Raw genomic sequence first — 19327 nt, 5'->3', positions numbered from 1 at the left:
TTGAAAGGTATACCATGTATATCTAAGGTTTGAAAGGTATACCATGTATATCTAAGGTTTGAAAGGTATACCATGTATATCTAAAGGTTTTAAAGGTATACCATGTATATCTAAGGTTTGAAAGGTATACCATGTATATCTAAAGGTTTGAAAGGTATACCATGTATATCTAAGGTTTGAAAGGTATACCATGTATATCTAAAGGTTTTGAAAGGTATACCATGTATATCTAAGGTTTGAAAGGTATACCATGTATATCTAAAGGTTTGAAAGGTATACCATGTATATCTAAAGGTTTGAAAGGTATACCATGTATATCTAAAGTTTAAATTTTCTATTTAGACCCTTGTCTCTAGTCCAAAATCCAAACCAGTTATTCAACAGGATGTCCCAAAAAAGGCGGACAGTTGACATACGATTAAAAGATCGTTTTCAATCCTTTATACCTATCCAATAATTAAGGCCAATAAATATTCCTGAATTTGATCAGTTATAGAGACTGAAAGCGTAATTTCAAGTTTAAACTTTTGATTTTGTTTTTTTAGAAATAATATTTCGTTGGCGCTGGAATTTCGGACATTCTTGGAAAATATGAAAATGTCGTCTTCATTATCAAAAATCCTTGAAACAGGAATAAATGTTTTCAAAAGTAACTCTCAGATCATGAAAAATACATATAAAAACGAATACGTCAAAAAAATATCGATGATTATTGTTTGTAATATCTGTTTGGAATTAAATTAATTTTTTACGATCCAAGTTGAATACTAGAGATAAAAGTATGATTAGTAGCAATCAAAAGCGCTTATTTTTCGCCGCAAGCCTTTTATACCCCCTTTCATTGTTCGCGAACACTCCCTTTAAGAATACCGTTGTGAATATTTACATGGACAGTCACTTTAAAGTACGCTTATAGTCCCTTTAATTTGATCTTACTGCAGCTTATAAATGAACAGAAATATTTATCAATCTTTGCTTTCATTAAATTGAAATTTAAGAAAAATAAATATTTAGTCTCAGGAAATTAGTAGAGCAATGGTCTGGACTAGGAGGTGTTTTGATCTTAATCAAGAATCATACTCATACAACTACTTGTCGACAAAAAAAATACCGCAAATTTCTTTATTGGGACACCCTGTAAAATTTGCAAGGGCGCCTAAAGCTATCATTTCTTTAGTATGATTATATAAATTCACAAACTTTAAAGAACTCGACTGTAGATTTTCAAAAACCCTGTAAAATAAGCAAGGGCGCCTGAAAGCTATCATTTCTTTAGTATAATTATATAAATTCACAAACTTTAAAGAACTCGACTGTAGATTTTCAAAACCTCAAGACTGGGGTTTTCTATATTATAAACGGTCTTAACTGCAGATAAATTACTACAATACCTGTGCTCAGTTAAGGAAAAAATCCTGTGATATGATTGTGAAGATCGTCTCTCAATTCATTTATTTTTGGGACGTCCAGTATTTTTCCAGAAATACCAATATTACAAAATCGTCATGGCAAAATTTGGGCTATGGGGAAAAACGTGTTGGTAGATCCTTTGCTTTAATGCTTTTTTTTGACGTTTTAAACTTTTTATGTGTGTTCACTACAGTCGTCGTCGTATATATCAGTACAGTGAAGACGACTTTCAATTTCAATTTTTTATTTCTACAATACTTTTAAACAGCATGAAGCCATACATATAAATATGGTAACAACGAGAGGCTGCATCTAACAGCTTTGTATTAGTTTACAAATTAAATAAAAGCTTATTATAAATCAAAACTAAAATGGAAAAGTCGTCTTCATTGTATTGATATAAACGTCGACCACTATGCTGAATGTAATTCAATGCCAGGAAATTATTCTTTTTAGAAGAAAAGGAAGAAGAAGAAGAAGGAGAAAAAACAGAAGAAGAAGAAGAGGAGGAGGAAGAAGAGTAATTAAAAACATAATACTCTCCATTTGCTGCAAGGATGGCTGAAACCCTAACAGTTGCTTGAATTGTTTAGTAATTATTGCAATTATCAGAAAATCTAGAATTCCGAATTTTTAATTAGAAAAGAAATTTTTTTCTAAAAAAATATTGTACCAATTATTATTGTTGGAGTTTAAGAGTTAAGAAAATAACTCTATATTAGATGGCCCACGTAATCTAGCACTCAAAACTTTCTTAAAAACAGGCATGTTTATAAGTATCACGATATAAGAAACGTCCCGCGAAACATGACAGTAGCAAGACGATTTGAAAGTCGTCTTTAATTTTTAATTTATTTGAGACATTTTGTCGTCAACTTTATTTCACCACATGTATGATTCTTGAAACAATTATCACAAATTTATCCTAGTCCTGGGATTTCCAAAATATGGTCTGCCTTTTTTGTGCTGTCAATACTACCAGAGAAATTGAGAATTCCGCTCAGATTTAAATTTGATCAAATAAAGCCAAAATTGTCGTAATCTGAATAAAATTAATCATATCTCAGGCAATATTAAAAGCAAAAAAGCAGACCACATTTTGAAAATGCCAAGACCAGGGGTATTTCGGGACTGTTAACTCTAGAATTGTACGTCTAAAATCAGAGGCGAAATTTTAAAAGTAAAGCCCGAGTCTAGGTTGGGCTTAAGACTAGACCTGTTTTACGAATAAATTCCGTAAAAAAATTCAAAGATCAAAGACGACCTTAAAGTCGTCACGCTACTATGGTTTCAAGTTTCGTGAGACAACCTGTACTTTAATTGGCAAAAAACAATTATTGTTAAATTAATATTTCAAACCGAACAAAAATGACAAAGCTGATATATTAAGTAGCTGGTGTGCAAAATGTTCTTAAGTAAAAAATGTTTGTGAGTTTTTGAAAATTAAAAAAAATATGTAAAAATAAATAAAAATATATTAATGATCAGGAAAAATGTGTTTAAAACGTTAAACCCTGTGATATTGCTGGAAAAGTCTATTTGTAGTTCATAGTTAGAATGTGTTTGATTAATTAAGATGCGTGAACAGGATTTTAGACAGGGGGCAAGTTATCGGGCGATTTTAGCCCCCCCCCCCTCAATGGCTTGAAAAATGCTGTTATTTTATATTAAGTCTCCTAAATGTAGCCTATTGTAGTCCCCATTCAAGGACTATATATTATGATGTATGCCTTTGTATAGTTCTGTATTACTCTCTACGTCCTTCGACTACTCCCCTTTGTAGCCCACTGTACATAGTCCCGATTCAAGGACTATATGTTATAATTCTAGATAAAATAGAATAGATAGCTCATCTCATCTTCACTATACCGAAGTGTTTAAGCTTAATTTGAAAATTGCAATTTAGCTATGGTACTTACTTCTGACACACACTGAAGGAGTATGAAATAGAAGGGAGATAAAACTGACGCAGCCCGCCCTACCATATGATCATACATTCTTTGCAGACGGTACTTCATTAGAATAAGAAATATTTGTCTGATGTACAATTACCGCGAATAAAATAACCTATTCTGAATATTTATATTTTATTTTTGCTCAATTGAACTATTTTTAAAACTCCACTAATAAGTAGTTTAAAAGAAAAATTAGCAAGGATTAAAACTATGGATCTGGCTTTATAGATATGAAAATGTGACTTGGGCGAAGAATTATTGTGGCTAGCATTCCCTCCTTTAATATTAGAACTTCATAGATAAAGTTGTAATTTCTAGGGTTTACTGTCCCCGCCCGACTCTACACTTCCCAACGAGGTTATAGTGTATAGAGTGATGATAAACGCTAATCCTTTACTAATTTTATAGGCCATAAACTATACCGAGAGCGTACTGCATATTTGTTTATTATAAGTTGATTCTGGCCTAACCTTTAGTATATCAATATTAGTAAACAGTTGTAAGTGTTCTGAGCACACAGGTAGAGAACTATCATCCCGGGCCCTGACACTTCCTTAACTACGCAGTTGATTATTTTAATAAATCAATTGCATTCTATGGGTCAAAGGCCAAAAACCAAAGATTTAGAGCATTGAAATGATAAGTTTCAGATCCTGATCAAGTTCAAATTTTATCATAAACTTCAAGACCATTCAGATTAGGATATAACAGCGCTAATTCTAAGACGAATTCCTATTCGATTCCTATGTTTATGGGGACACCCTGTGTCCCACACCCCTCCTGAACCTGAACCAAAGTATGTCTACATACCTCCTTTTTTCCAAAACAGAAAACTCAAGAAAATCAATCCAAGGAACTAAAGTTCGCACAGGTTTGAAATTGAAAAAAGACTTAAAACTCGTTTATTGAGAATTACAAGTATTGACTGTACGAGTACAATGTACAGTCAACATGGTACAAGGTTTAGTCAATTACACATGTACAAGAAAAAGATTGTGCTGGGGCTTCCTATTTAATCCGATTTTTAAGCGTTTTTAAAGTTTTTTTTTAGCATTTTCAAGAGTCTCCAGCATCATTTCAAAATTATACTCTCTGAGCCCGTTCTCTCTACAGACAGTGGTCGTGTAGTTCACGTACTTTGTGGGACGATATGTTGGTCGCTAGATGTATCATGCTTAATTCTTATCTGATAGATAAATAATTTCTCCGTACACTTGACGACCAATTTAGGAGACGTCAAGTTGTCGACCAATATAGTTTATGGAAGGAACGGCCTCTGAAGGACGGTTTTAATACAGTGATAACCAAAAAAATGTTGAATAGGAAGACGACATTTAAGCAATAATCAAGTGTATTTGATGATGTTACAAAGCAAATAGTCTCTCCGTTGTAAATCTGACATTACGTGGAGGTCAATTGAAAACACGTTTAAAGTCCATTTTAAAAACAGATCAAAAATGTTGCCTGGCACAAATACAGCAAACAATGTACGACTATAGATGGTACAGGTTAGGTTTATCAATCGACACTCTACACATTTACAAAATACGATAATAATTGATTAGTTTTGATTTCTTCAAGCAGGAATTCAACAAGATTAAAAAATCGTAAATTGATTAAGATTAAGCATATGGTTATATTCGTTGATTTCTTTTTTTTAAGCACCTAATTGATCAGGACCAATTAATAAGCTTATTTGATTAATTGATGTACGATTTATTCCAATAAATGATTCAATTGTCTAATACACCAATAATCAATCAAAGGTAGTAACTAATTGATCATAATTTAATAAAATTCAAGGGAGATCTTAAAATCAATCGACTATTTAACCATGTAAATACGGCCAAAAATTACGTTAAAAAATGAAGTAAAAGTAAAAACTAAAAAGTTAAATAGAACAAGAACAAATAAAAAGGGTAAAGCGAATTATAAAATGCCCTTAATTGCTTTCTTTGGATATTTGAGCAAAATCAATCGTAAAATGTATGTATAAGGCAAATGTCTTGAGAAAGAGTGCAAATTCAAATTATAAATGCTAAATGGTAATTATCTAAAATTGCGCGATAGTTTCAATTGTTAATATATAATATGCATGATATATAAACCACATCAACTACTTTAACAAACACACACGGGTAGAATTGAAAATAAGAAACATCAAATAGTTGAAGTCGGGCCCGCAACAATAATATGAACAAAGCCGTTAAAGAATAATATTTTGGCTGAATTTCCCCTAAACTTTGAAGATGACCATTTTTTTCACAATCAAAGATTTAGAGGTTTAAGTCAATGAAATAGACGACATCAAAAATTTGAGTAGCATGAAAGGAGGTGAGTTTCAATATCATAGAACAAACGCTGAAATTTTGATGATAAAAAATGAAGCAAAATTAACGCGAGAATGAAAATTCTTAGAGAAATTCAGCTTACATGAGTACAAATATTCCATTATATTATTGCAATAAATTAAGACAACCCACCACACTTTGGAGATAAGGGGGGGGGGGAGTACCTTGGTTTGGGAAATAGGGGGGAACGGAAAATTACCCTACCAGGGAAATATATTTGAACATTATTAAACACCCTCTCATTAAAATACTGTTTACGACCCACTGTTTGAGTAGGCTTTCACGGGAAATATTTGTTCTACCAAATTTGGATGGTGTATCTAAAAGAAAAAAAGTCTGCAATTTTAAAAAGATTTCTCATTTTCACCCAATAAAGTAAATCATTTGATCAATTCTCGAAAACATACACTCCTAAAACCTAATTTTGGAGATACTTCTTAGTTGGATAAAATTACTAAATTTGCAGTAATGATTTACATTATAAATATGGTGTATGGGTTAAGATTACAAGCATATAAAAGACAATATTAATTATGTAAAAAATACAAGAACATTTGACTAAAGGGTGAAAAACGATAGTATAACAGTAACAGCAATGATACAAATACGACTAAACGAGGACCTTACACTGGTCTAACACAATCATTTTATCGAGGTTTCAGATCTTTTTTATACAGGCAGTAAACTGTACTATAGGTGTACTGCACAAACGAAAGTATATATTGTGTACATAATAATATTGATTAATTTAATGTACTGTAGTAAACAGTAGAAGCGGAGTACTTATTAAATATTTTTGCATTGATTTTTAACTTCTTTGTCAAATCCCAACTATTCCTTCCTGCATCGGTTTTAGAGAATCAATACAGGCATCAAATGGAAATTATTTAAAAACAAATATATTATTACTGACTTTTGGACTAGTATTTAGATTTAAAGTTAGGCGGTTCAATGTTAAAGTTTTTAATTTAAAAATACGCGTAATTAAAATTTAACCAGGAATGTGATAAAAAATACAACTTTCAGTACATTGAGATATAGAAAAGATACAAATTATGACTGTAGTGTATATGTATATAATATATACAAGTCAGAATATGATATAACAAGAACGACAGTGTAATGCAGAAAATGTAAATGGCTAAAAAAAATTAAGAGTAGTTATTGTTCTTGGTTAAGCTATTTAAAATAACAAGTTTACGTTTCCTGAATTCAGGATTTGTAAGAATTTATCCATTTCTTATATTCAACAATTAAACATCATTAGCGGGATATGTCAGAGTGTAATATTTATGCAGGGGTTTAAACTGTAAAAACGCCCTATGTCAAATTCTACCAGACAATTTTCCTAGCGTCGTAGGAGGTATTTGGGTTTTCCTCCTGGTCACTTCTAGGGCTTGGAACCTCATCCGCCCAGTTTCCCATGCTTACAGGTTCCTTCTTCCATCCTGGAGAGACAGAGTCTACAGACTCATTCCTCCAATCTACCTTCTCAGAGGTGTCGGTAGATCTCCATTGAGATTTTTCAGGGGCACCTGAAGTTCCTCCCGTCCCCCAGTTTCCTACATCAGGGATGTCAGATTGTCCCCATTGAGTCTTGTCAGGTGCAGTTGGAGTTTCTCCCATCCCCCATTTCCCCAACTCAGGAGCAGATGAGGTTTCACCCATGCCCCACTGTCCTTTGTCAGGGGCAGCGGTGATATCACCAGCCCCCCATTGTCCCTTGTCGTTTGTAGCATAAGTTTCCCTTGTACCCCACTGTTCTTTCTCAGGGGCGACAGATGACTCCCGTGCCCCCCAATGTCCAATATCAACAGTTTGTTCTCCCCCACTGCGGTCAGATCCTTGCCCCCGATCCCTTTGCATCTGTGTGCCCCACTGGGTATCATCACCTGTAGACCAGGAGCTTGTACCATCATTAGTTGACCAGGAGGTTGGTTTCCGGTCTCCACTACTATGCTCAGATCCTCCTTCTTCTCCTCCTCCTCCAGCTGGATTCTCCCAAGTTCCGATATCAAACCCTTGTCTACCTGGACCCGGTTCTGGATTAGAACCTACTCTTGTGTTCCATTCTTCAGCTTCAGGTTTTCCCCAGCTGTTGCTCCCACTGCCTCCTCCTTGTTCTCCACGAGACCCTGAAATTATTCGCCCTGATCCTCCAGGACGATTGTACCCTGCATTATCAAAATGTTCTCTGCCCCCAGGTCGGGCCTGGAATACATCCCTCGTAGGGAGAGGGTTGATGGCGGGGGAATGATTTGCCGGGGTTGTATTCCATATTCCAGAGGCAGTTCTACCTAAACTTGGATCCTGGTAACCACTGATTGGGCGGTTGTGAGGTGGTACTCCAGGTGGAACAATTGCTGTAGGAATATTGGGTGGTGGACCAGAGGGAGGAAGAATAGGCGGCATTGCTTGCCAACCATGGCTTCGTCCTGTTCTCACCGGTGGTGAAACCTGTGACATAGAAGGCATATGAATTGCCATCATGTCTGCTGCAATGCGTTCAACTCCATTTAACTGAGGATTTTCCGAAAACCTTGATCGACCTGTTGGCAGTGCAGGGTTCCAGGACTGCTGCTGAGGTGGAAGGACACCCTGAGGTGGAGCAAAGTTTCGCATCATGTTTGGGGGAGGAGTATCAAATATTCTTGGAGCAGGTCCATTGTTCATTGTGGGTCTGTAATAGTTTGTAGTCCCGGGAATAGGATCAGCATGGGCAATCCTTCTCATTCCTGGATTTTCTTCTAATCCATTTCTTCTCATTTCATGGTCCTCCCTCCTCATACCTCCTCCCATATGTTCTTCTCTCCTCATTCCTCCTCCCATCTGATTGTCTCTCGCCATTCCAAATCCTGTTTGATCATCTCTTCTCATACCTACTGAAAACTCATTTCTTCTAGGGTCTCCAAGATGCTCATTTCTTTTCACCCCTTGATCTTCATGTCTATGCCCTTGGAACTCTTCCTCTCCCTGTGACCCATCCTGAAAAATTCAAGCATTTATTTTTAATTCTAATGAGATAGAACAATGGAGCAGGGCCAATCCTCTTTCCCCACACTGGGTTGGGTTTGGCAAAAAACACGGATCTTAAATTACATTGACCTTTAATCTTTGGGTCTAGTATGAGTAGGTTGGATAGGAACTAGGTACCTGACTGTTGGGTCTAGTATGATTAGGTTGGATGGGAACTAGGTACCTGACTGTTGGTTCTAGTATGAGTAGGTTGAATAGGAACTAGGTACCTGACTGTTGGGTCTAGTATGAGTAGGTTGGATAGGAACTAGGTACCTGACTGTTGGTCTAGTATGAGCAGGTTGGATAGGAACTAGGTACCTGACTGTTGGGTCTAGTATGTGTAGGTTGGAAAGGAACTAGGTACCTGACTGTTGGGTCTAGTATGATTAGGTTGGATAGGAACTAGGTACTAGTATGTGTAGGTTAGATAGGATTGGTACCTGACTGTTGGGTCTAGTATGAGTAGGTTGGATAGGAACTAGGTACCTGACTGTTGGGTCTAGTATGTGTAGGTTGGATAGGAACTAGGTACCTGACTGTTGGGTCTAGTATGAGTAGGTTGGATAGGAACTAGGTTACGGTACCTGACTGTTGGGTCTAGTATGTGTAGGTTGGATTGGATAGGTACCTGACTGTTAGGTCTAGTATGATTAGGTTGGATAGGATAGGTACCTGACTGTGTTAGGTCTAGTATGATTAGGTTGGACAGGATAGGTACCTGACTGTTAGGTCTAGTATGTGTAGGTTGGATAGGAACTAGGTACTTGACTGTTAGGTCTAGTATGAGTAGGTTGGATAGGAACTAGGTACCTGACTGTTAGGTCTAGTATGAGTAGGTTGGATAGGATAGGTACCTGACTGTTGGGTCTAGTATGAGTAGGTTGGATGGGGAACAGGTTTGGTCTGTAAAGAACCCTATCCCCAAGAATACTAGAGTAGAAGTCCCCAACCTTCTCTGGTAGAACACTCGGCCATCTTAAAAAAGAAAATTCATGTTGATTAATTATTTAGGAATGTGCTATTATGTGCTATAATGTGCTTCAATGTGCTTTATTGTGCTACAATGTGCTTCAATGTGCTACAATGTGCTACAGTGTGCTACAATGTGCTACAATGTGCTACAATGTGCTTCAATGTGCTACAATGTGCTACAGTGTGCTACAATGTGCTACAATGTGCTACAATGTGCTTCAATGTGCTACAATGTGCTACAATGTGCTACAATCTTAAATGTATCTCAATCTATCATGCCATTGTTAAATCAATCAATTAATCAATCAAACTATTAATCCATCAATCGATCAATCAAATAATTAATTTATTAATAAATCAATCAATCTATGAATCTTTCAATTCGTCAATCAATCAATCAATACATTTTACGATCAATCAATTAATAAATTAATCAATAGATCAAGAGATAAAATGAATACATTTACAACCTGAGAAGGTGGGATTCTAGTACATGAAGTAGACCGCAGCGAGCCTGCTCGTCCAACCGTATATCCGGGTCAACAATTAGCTTCCGGATCCGGAGCAAGAAATCCTGGAACTTATCCGGCTTACTCCGTTGTACTTCTTCCCCAATTATCTAATAAAAAATTTACAAATGTTTTAAATTTCCAATTACATTTATATTTTTTGACATTTTTGTCAGCAGATTACATTCAATTATTAATTATCTTGACAATTTTGTCGTCAAACTACATTTAATCAAATAGATTATTAAGTACAATAGATGGCAACAGAGAAATGGACCAATTTATACACAACGTCACAAGTGTCAAATATAACAAGGAAAACGAAATGTTCACATATTTGTTGACATGTTTTCCAAGATTAAATAAAAACTAAAAAGTTTTAAAACAGAAAATAAAGAACACGTAAAATTGCACTTATTTTACTTCTAAAATTAATACTATTATCAATAATTTTGTCGGACACAAAAACTGAATTAACACTTGTGACATCAGAATACAGCTGTACTGAGTGTGACAAATTCTACGTTGCCATCTATTGTACTAGAATATATTTCCATTTAAATATCAGCTGTTTACTTTAGTTTGCTTACATCTAATTATCATCTACTTACGTGAGTTTGTGTTGCAATGAGCGAGACTGCCTCTAGGGTAGGGGTTGCCAGTAAAGAGGAAAAATATTCAAGAATAGGTACTGAACACAACAAAATAATAGTTTAAGACAATTCCCTTTTTCACCCTAAAACCTAAAAGTTGTACCACAGAACCCAATGCAGCTAATATTTTAGTATCTGAAACGATACAAACTATAATATAAAACCCCCGTTATCTGAAACATGGTATATATATTATATATAAATGGTATTTATATCATGCCTGATAACAGGTTATTTAACATAGCATTTACTTTACAGGTTAATTGCAATCACACAGTATACGTCCTTGGTAAATACCCTACCACTTACAAATAACATGTAGGATATTATGTTAAAATGGTTGAAATATCCCAAATTTAATAGTGCAGGTTATTTGATCAAATATCTATGTCAAATCTTCATTTACAAACGATTTTAGCAATTTGAACGTCTAACTACATCAGAATTGCATAAGAAGTTCATTGAAAATGATAACTGCATATCGCACGAGTATGGCCTAAAATCTGAAAATACATGAGGCTTGCACGAGCACTTCTCATCAATCTAGCTCAAAAAAAATTCCCTCTAAGAACTGACATCAAAAGGAACAATATTATCTGCATAGGTTTCTGTGGTACAACTTTCAGGTTTTAGGGTAAAAAATGGGACACCCTATTATTTATTCCTTTTAAATGCGAATTTCGAAATTGATGTTGCGGTCGGTGGCATGTCTAGATTTGTCGGTTTGCTTTTTAACATTACCTTTTCATAAAATTGAATCTTCTAAAAAAGAAAATATATAAAAGACTAGTCTATTTTTTGTTCAGACCCAATAAACCTTAAAACGATAAGACCGATTGGGCACAATTTTTTTTGTTAAAAATGAACTTTCGCATTGAAAAAAAAAATTTGTTCCGCTAGTTTGTATAATTGTTTTATTGCGTTCCTGAAAGGATATTTATAACTGTTCCATCTGCTAACCGCATATTGTGGAACACCTAAAAATGATCATTATTATAAATTTGTTTTTTTAACATTTAATTTTTTTTCCAATGCTTAAGATAATTAATATAATTTTTTATGTCAAAAACTTGTTTAAAAAGTCAAAAAAGAACTACAAGGTTTAGGACCTGGATCTGGATCCGAATTCATTTTTTGAGAACAAATTTTTTTGAGGAAAAGAAATTTAGTTTTTATTTCCCGATGTAAACATTTTGTTGAAACCTTTATTTGTCTTCACTCTTTTTTGATGAATCAGTTAAAGGTATCAAAAAAGGGGGTGAAATAAATCTAATTTTCTCACTTTGAGAATATTTCATATTTAAAACAACATCTGACTAGCTCATATTTCCAGATACCTCTTTAGCGTTTTACAGGTATATATAAATAATTACTTCACAAAGTAGATTAACTGCTCTCAGATAACCTTCTTCTCCTCCCTCTCTTAGCTCCGCTCTATCTAAACATAAAAATACAATAAACACTGATTTACCTAAACTGGGTATTAAAACACGAGGTATATATATCGTGAGCGCACTAAAACCTCCCATTCTTTAACCTTCTTCCCTTCTTCAAACCTTCTAAAAGGGACTGTAAGCGTAATTTTAAATGACCTTTCATTTAAAGAGGGACATCTCCGATTCACAACAGGACCTTTTAAATCTTTAACTGATCATCAAGGACAGAGAACTCAGTGTATATGTCTTGTTAATGAGGTTGTAAAAAGCTGTAAACTTGGAGTGTAAGCTAGCGTACTGTGTGAACTCAACGCGGAAGACGTCATATTTATTCCCATTCTTCAAATATTTATTTTCCGCTCTGTCTAGAAAGTGAATATTAATATTTCTCAAACAAAGTGTTCAACAACTTCAAGCGTTTCTGTAGATTTAAAAGGAAAAGTCTGTTATACTTGATCCATCAAAGGTTTAAAGGGTACCGTGGAGAATCGGAGATGCCCCGCTTAAGTAAAAGATCGCTTGAAATTATGCATACAGTCCCTTTAAATAACCTTCCATCCATCGATCCTTCCATTCTTCCTTCACGATCACATTTCTATTAACTAGCCTAAAACCCTGTTATTATTCTTTAAGAAATGTTCAGACAGATGTTTTTGTCGGATTGTTTGTCTGATTAAAACCCCCTGGCCAATTTGCCTCAACGCTTGATTGAGTAACTTGGTAAAACCACGAGTATGTTCTTAGCATGGGTAAAAAAATGTCATATCTCCAGTCAAAGCTGTGTGTCCAAGCTAATAAATTATATTTATACTTACTCTTGAAATCGTTCTGGATACACCGGAGAACAACATCACGGAACTTTATCCCACAGACCTCAAGCTGACTTACGTGACTAAATGGGTTAAATTGCCAGTTTTCAGGATCATATATTTTCTTGAAAAATCCCCCCCCCGCACAGTGGGGTATTTTAGGGGGCCAGGGGGGGGGACCGGTTTTTCCCACAATCGTCATTTTAAAAGCATAAGCTTTGTGATTTATGATGAGACTGGACAATTTCTATGTGTTCTGAGACATTATTTTTAGAAAATATATCTATTTATGTAGGATTTCCCTGACTTTTGTCCTGAAAAATATATTTAAAATATATATAAAATACAAAATAAATAATCTATGCATATTTATATTTTTAACTAATATTCGGAACTTTCTATTTGAGATTTTGATGTGGTGCATAGAGTTTTCTTAAAAGTCTGGTTGATTGATTGATTGATTAATACTACATACCTGAACGCTTTTGCAGCATTTTTACCAAAACTGAGATCTTGGGAGCTTCTTGCATGAATTTCATCGACGACCTCTCTAAAAACAGGACAAAATAAAAAAGAACAGATTTCGAAAATTTGCCAACTGGGTGGTACTGCAGGCTTTAAAGAAATTGCAAAAAAAATGCTCAACATTCTTTCATAATTTCGTTGAATGTGGATCGGGATCGGGTCATTATAAATAACTAAAAGAATCCAGTCCAGCTCATTGATAATTTATTTTCCTTTTCCCTCACTTGAAAAGAAAAATGTCATATTTTTGGCTATTTTTTGTTCGTATTTTTTGTTAATATTTTGGACTTTTAGTTCCACTGCAAGTACTTTAAGTAATGCATTAAAAAAATTAAATGGCAAATTACTTTAAAGTTAAAAGTTTTTAAGATGTTTTTTAACTATTATTGTGATGTAAGCTGTTTTAATTAAAAAGGGGAAAAAAGCCGCGGCGGGAAATTCTGTGACTGGATTAGTATTTTTTCCTGGTCTTAGCCCAGAGGCCGAATTTAAAGAATTTGAGTCGAAGCTCTCATTTGTTTGGTTACATTTGAAATTTTATTGAGTGTTTTGAGCTTTGAGTCGGCGATCAATTAGAACCGATTCTTGACGACTCAGTGACGCGGTTTAAATTCTTAAAATTGTTGGAAGAAGTTTACGTGCACGCGCTTTACCTTAAGGTTTGTTCCGTTGAGCAGAGGTGTTTGATAGACCTCGTGATTCTACGCATATCCTGCCCCACCTCCAGCAGCTGCAGCAGATCATCTGTAGAGAAATTGGGCGGGATAGGGGAGTCTTCCCCACCTGGAGGACTTCGGAGAACATCATCATGGAACCGTGGATCATCAACCAGTCGTCCGTCCTCTTGTCCTCTTCCTTCCTGTAGGTTTGATCGAACCAACCCGACCGGTTTATCCTCCTTAAAGAGATTGTCATTGTAATTTTAATCGAGCTTACAATCACAGAGGGTCATGCCCCAACTCACCACAGTACCCTTTAAACTCTTAATCTGCCCAATAAAGAGGAAGATTCTGTCGTTGTTCCATCTTAATCCGTTTTTATTCCGGAAAATTTCATTCATTCATACTTTGTCCAATATTAGTTAAATTTATAATTTATTCATTTTAGCATAACTGCATATTTTAAAGATTTTAAAAGTAAATTATTATGGACGTCATATATTCAAGAAAATTCTACATCGAACTTTTCAGAATTGCTGTATGCTGCAAATTCGACGTTCAAAACTCCTTCTTTGGGGGTGTATACGTTTTCAGAAATAGTTTTTTTATTTGTTAAATAACGACAACGAAAAACTACATTAAAAATTTTACAGTAATCTAATTGGATGGTTAGGTACATGTTTCTCATAAAAAATTTGTCAATAAATCAATGCTAGAATTAATTATTTCGTTTTTAATATCATATTGAATTTCTTTTTTTCTTTGAATTTATTCGCAATTTTTTCAAATTCTTCAAATGTCGTCTTTTCAATAATAATTCTAGAAAATCTGCAGAAAATCTTGATGAATAATGAGAAAGTAGTAACTAATAATTGAACAAGATTACTTATTTTCGATGATAAGATTAATTGATATTTTCTCAATATGTTCCTATACATGACGTCTGTAGTTTATTGTAGAACTTTTTTACATTTACTGTCGTCGTTATTTAATAATTTTAAAAACCCAATTCTGAAAACGTATTCACCCCCAAAGTAGGAGTTTTGAACGTCGAAATTGCGCTCAAACTCAGGATTTACAGATCTTTAAAAAGTTTAATATGTCTGAAATGAATCCGAAAGAAGTTTTCCATTCTTTTCAACTACCTTACATAGCCAGTCACTTCATTTAAGTAATAACAAAATAGTAAAAATTGTAAAAAAAAACATTAATCGATTAAATAAAAAATCTTTCAACTTAATTAGATGATAATTCGAAGAAACATTCTATTATAAATGTTACCTGAACTCTTCTTATTCCTCTACCTCTACCATGTGGAACCATTTTACTATGTAATGTTTAGAATATTCACAGAGATAATAATAATAAGAATAATAATATTAATCCTAGTAATAGCATGATAATGATAATCAGGAGGGAGGGGTAGGGGGTCTGTCCTAGAGAACGATTTTTGGTCCCCCCCCCCGTAATTATTAGTGCAATTGTACGAATCTAAGTGCAAATAAACATTTCCAACAAAAAATATGTGTAAAGACTGTAAATGTTGGATATTAGTGGAAATGACATTTCCAACAACGTACGGACTAATCTTTTTTCATTAAATATTTAAGCAATTAAACGCTAGTGCACACGTTAACATGTATCGCAAAAAAAAACTTGTTAAAGCGGACTAATGTTTTTCTCTGTAAATATCAGTACAATTGAACATTAGTGCAAACTGAACGTTTCCAACCATTTTCCAAAAAAACATTTGTTCAAACGGACTTATAATTTTCTGTTAATATAGTACAAATGAACATTTCCAACAAAAAAAAAAAACATTTTTAACGGACTAATTTTTTTTTCTTAAAATAATTGTAATTCATGGGCAAAATGGTGAAATTAATTTTAATTCGATTAAATTCATTTTATTGTTCATTTGCACCAATTATATGATAATTTGGACTAACTTCGTTTATACCCCTTATTATATTCTTCTGTACAATTAACCAGTTTTGTTTCATTCCTCCTAAAATATGTTCAATGAAGCGAATTAAATGAGCCGAATTCCGCTAGAATTTAAAAATATTGAACTAACAACGATCGTTAGTGCGAATGAAATGAACGTTAGTCCGATCAATCATTAGTGCAAACAATATTTCACCTAATTATTGGGAGTATTGTAAATTAACAGTTAAGCATACTAAAAACTATGAAAATATTTTTGTAAATTTTGTTTCACATGATATAGCAGAATTTGGTTGTAGTTTTTTACATTGTGAAACAGCACAAAGGTAATACAAATGTCGGGTCTAGTGAGGGAGAGAACTCCTGGACGCCAAGAGCCTCTGTTATGTAGACACGAGCTTCCCAGATTTACTAAGCTGACCGAGCCTCCACTATGCAGACCAAGCCTCCACCGTATAAAACAGCTTTTTAAAATCTTGGTTTTTTTGTGTAATGAAAAATGTTAACAATTTTTTTGACGTATTGGCTTAAGAATTTTACTAAAGATTAGATTTATTTATTGATTGTCATGATTAAAAACATATATTTACTCATAAAGTGGTTTATAACTATGAGATTTATACTAAAACTTTAAACATTTCTTACGCAGAAAGGAAGATACTGGGAGAAATATTTCTGGGGTAAATTTAGTTTGTATTGTTGTAATCTTTGATTAAAACAATAACTTTTTTTTAAAACTGTTAAGATCTGAATTATCTAGATATAATTTGAACTACAAAAAGGGGATTGCTTAAATCAAAGATGTAAAGAATGTTTAAAGTTTTATAGAGGTTGGTAAGGCTGCAGGTTTCAGACTCCACTAGGTTGGTAAGGCTGCAGGTTTCGGACTCCACTAGGTTGGTAAGGCTGCAGGTTATGGACTCCACTAGGTTGGTAAGGCTGCAGGTTTCGGATTCCACTAGGTTCATAAGGCTGCAGGTTTCGGACTCCACTAGGTTGGTAAGGCTGCAGGTTGGACTTTACTAGGTTGGTAAGGCTGCAGGTTTCGGACTCCACTAGGTTGGTAAGGCTGCAGGTTTCAGACTCCTCTAGGTTGGTAAGGCTGCAGGTTTCGGACTCCACTAGGTTGGTAAGGCTACAGGTTTCGGACTTTACTAGGTTGGTAAGGCTGCAGGTTTCGGACTCGACTAGGTTGGTAAGGCTGCAGGTTTCAAACTCCGCTACATTGGCAAGGCTGCTGAGATTAGAATTCAACGTTCTTGTCCCCAAGGCCTGAACAAGGGTATATATTGTGGATGCACTAGAGGGTTAAAGGACGAGATCAGATTATGTGCAAGTGTTAGAGACGCTGCACACTACACAATTACCCCGCTTTAAGTTCATTGGTCAGTATAAAATCATACTCTAACAGTATTTAGACTTTGATTCCCGAATCCCGACTTATGCATAGGACACCAATATGGTCTTATTATGGCCAGATTTTCAGTTGGAAGAGTTAAAATATATAAACTTTTTTATATAAATTCTATCTATACGGATGGGTTATAATAAAAAAGCCTTTTAAAAAACTAAAGCTCTTATTAAAGTTTGATTATTAAAGATACGTAACATTCCCGGCTTATAGACAGGACACCAATTTAAAATTTTTAGTTTCCTAAAATTGAGAAAGTTATTGATGAAGGAAATTATACCTCAGCTCTTTAATCCCTCCCTTTCATTCTGAGCGGAACCGATGGAGCACTGATCTAGAATAATTAGTTAATATTTGATGATACATTTTCGAACATTGAAGATTAAAAAGCATATTTCGTCTTGGTTAGTGTAAACTGTATGTTCTATACGTTGCCAGAGAATATTTTTTTTGAAACATTTAAGAACCAAATCTGTGATTAACCCACAGTAGCGTAAATAAGGGGGGGTATTGGGGTTACCCCCCCCCTAGAATCTTATGGGTAATTACCACCCCCTAGAATCTAGGGGACACAAACATCCCCGTTTAGTGACTTGATCTCCATTCTCCATGTCCATGATTACCATTAAAAGAAAAATGCAAAATTTTTGTTGGCGCTTCTTGCAGATAATATTACTCAATCAATCAAAGTAACATAGATAAATTTTCCCCAAAAATCGAGTTTTTTAATGCAGTAGCGTACTTGCACTATATGTCAAATTAAGTTTACTATTTGAGGAACTCTGGACTCCCTCCCTGGCGTAATAGATCGTTGTGTTACGAGTAAGATATGCACAAGATCAATGATCATTTATTTTGTCGAAATAAAAGTAGTGTTGAGCACGTTCCAACGTTTTTCAATAAGTTTGCAAAAAAGAACAAATGTTGCCGTTTTATAAAAACAAATCAGTTTCGTTAATTTTTAAAAACGGCTAATCAGTTTTGGTGACGTTTTAAAAACTATTAGTTTTTGCGGTTCGTTAACGGAATTTTGCCCAACCTTAAATATGAGCAAATTATCGAAATATCTAAACCTCTTAAACTTATCAACAGTGCTTAGGATCGATTCATTTAATTTTGATGTGGTCACTTCTTTTAAATTTACTGAATTTTTTAAACAAAAAATAATTTCAAATTTTTTGTATTATTTTTTTGTATTATTTTTTCCTCTTATTTTTATCCTAAAACTTGATGAACCATTCAGAAATGATGAAATTTTTATTATAATCTCGCTTTTTTTTTCAGAAGTTCAGATTTTTGTCTTGGGAGTAAACACGTTTTTGTTGCTGTTTTTGGTTTATATTTTTCCCCTTGGATCCGGATCCTAAGCACTGCTTCTTAGATAAGAATTAAATATTATTGAAAGGCTGAGAGTTTATCATGAATAGTAGATTTAACTCACCAATTATCTTGAGATACCCTGAAGTGTCTCCCCAGTACTCTCATTGTTTATCTCTTTTCTAGATAATATTAAAATATTGAATAGTTGGTTAAAATGTAGACAATAAAGAATTTGTAAATTTTTATACATGAAAACAACCAAAGAACATACAAAAAACTTCTCGTCGTATTTAAGCAGCGTTTTTATAGCTTTTCTTCACTGAATAGTGGCCGGAAAAAATGCTTACGATCC

At 34.3% G+C, this 19327-nt stretch overlaps 1 protein-coding gene and 1 long non-coding RNA gene across 3 annotated transcripts; one reads left to right on the top strand and one right to left on the bottom strand.

Moving 5' to 3' along the window:
- Nucleotides 1–1870: 1870 nt before the first annotated feature.
- On the top strand, nt 1871–2891 carry LOC111715995 (uncharacterized). Its single transcript, XR_002768372.1, has 2 exons — nt 1871–2223; nt 2706–2891. It is a non-coding gene; the product is annotated as an uncharacterized LOC111715995 (long non-coding RNA).
- A 1807-nt stretch (nt 2892–4698) lies between these two features.
- Nucleotides 4699–15624, bottom strand: LOC111715996 (uncharacterized). Of its 2 annotated transcripts, XR_002768373.1 has the most exons (11): nt 15579–15624; nt 14292–14536; nt 13589–13663; nt 13120–13196; nt 12242–12306; nt 11794–11845; nt 10827–10906; nt 10177–10325; nt 9589–9709; nt 6804–8701; nt 4699–6417 (listed from the first exon to the last, which is right to left on the bottom strand). XR_002768373.1 is itself a non-coding variant. In XM_023491404.1 (10 exons), the coding sequence occupies exons 1-10, from the start codon at nt 15618–15620 to the stop codon at nt 7049–7051; spliced, it is 2559 nt and encodes an 852-aa protein (XP_023347172.1). In that variant the 5' UTR covers nt 15621–15624; the 3' UTR covers nt 4699–7048. The 2 variants fall into 2 exon arrangements, 1 of the variants encoding a protein (XP_023347172.1); XM_023491404.1 differs by having other exon boundaries at nt 4699–8701.
- Nucleotides 15625–19327: the final 3703 nt, after the last annotated feature.

Source organism: Eurytemora carolleeae, unplaced genomic scaffold (assembly GCF_000591075.1).
Source record: "Eurytemora carolleeae unplaced genomic scaffold, Eaff_2.0 scaffold1505, whole genome shotgun sequence".
In the NCBI taxonomy this organism is placed as follows: Eukaryota; Metazoa; Arthropoda; class Copepoda; order Calanoida; family Temoridae; genus Eurytemora; species Eurytemora carolleeae.
Note: the sequence above shows the minus strand (reverse complement) of the source record. Positions and strands in the feature narration are given on the sequence as shown.

Coding starts and splice junctions, on each gene's coding strand:
- LOC111715996 (XM_023491404.1), bottom strand. CDS start 15,620: ATGGTTCCACATGGTAGAGGTAGAGGAATAAGAAGAGTTCAG. Junction 11,846..12,241: donor CAGTTAATCTACTTTGTGAA/GTAATTATTTAT, acceptor GATCATTTTTAG/GTGTTCCACAATATGCGGTT. Junction 10,907..11,793: donor AGTTATAAATATCCTTTCAG/GAACGCAATAAA, acceptor TGTTGTGTTCAG/TACCTATTCTTGAATATTTT.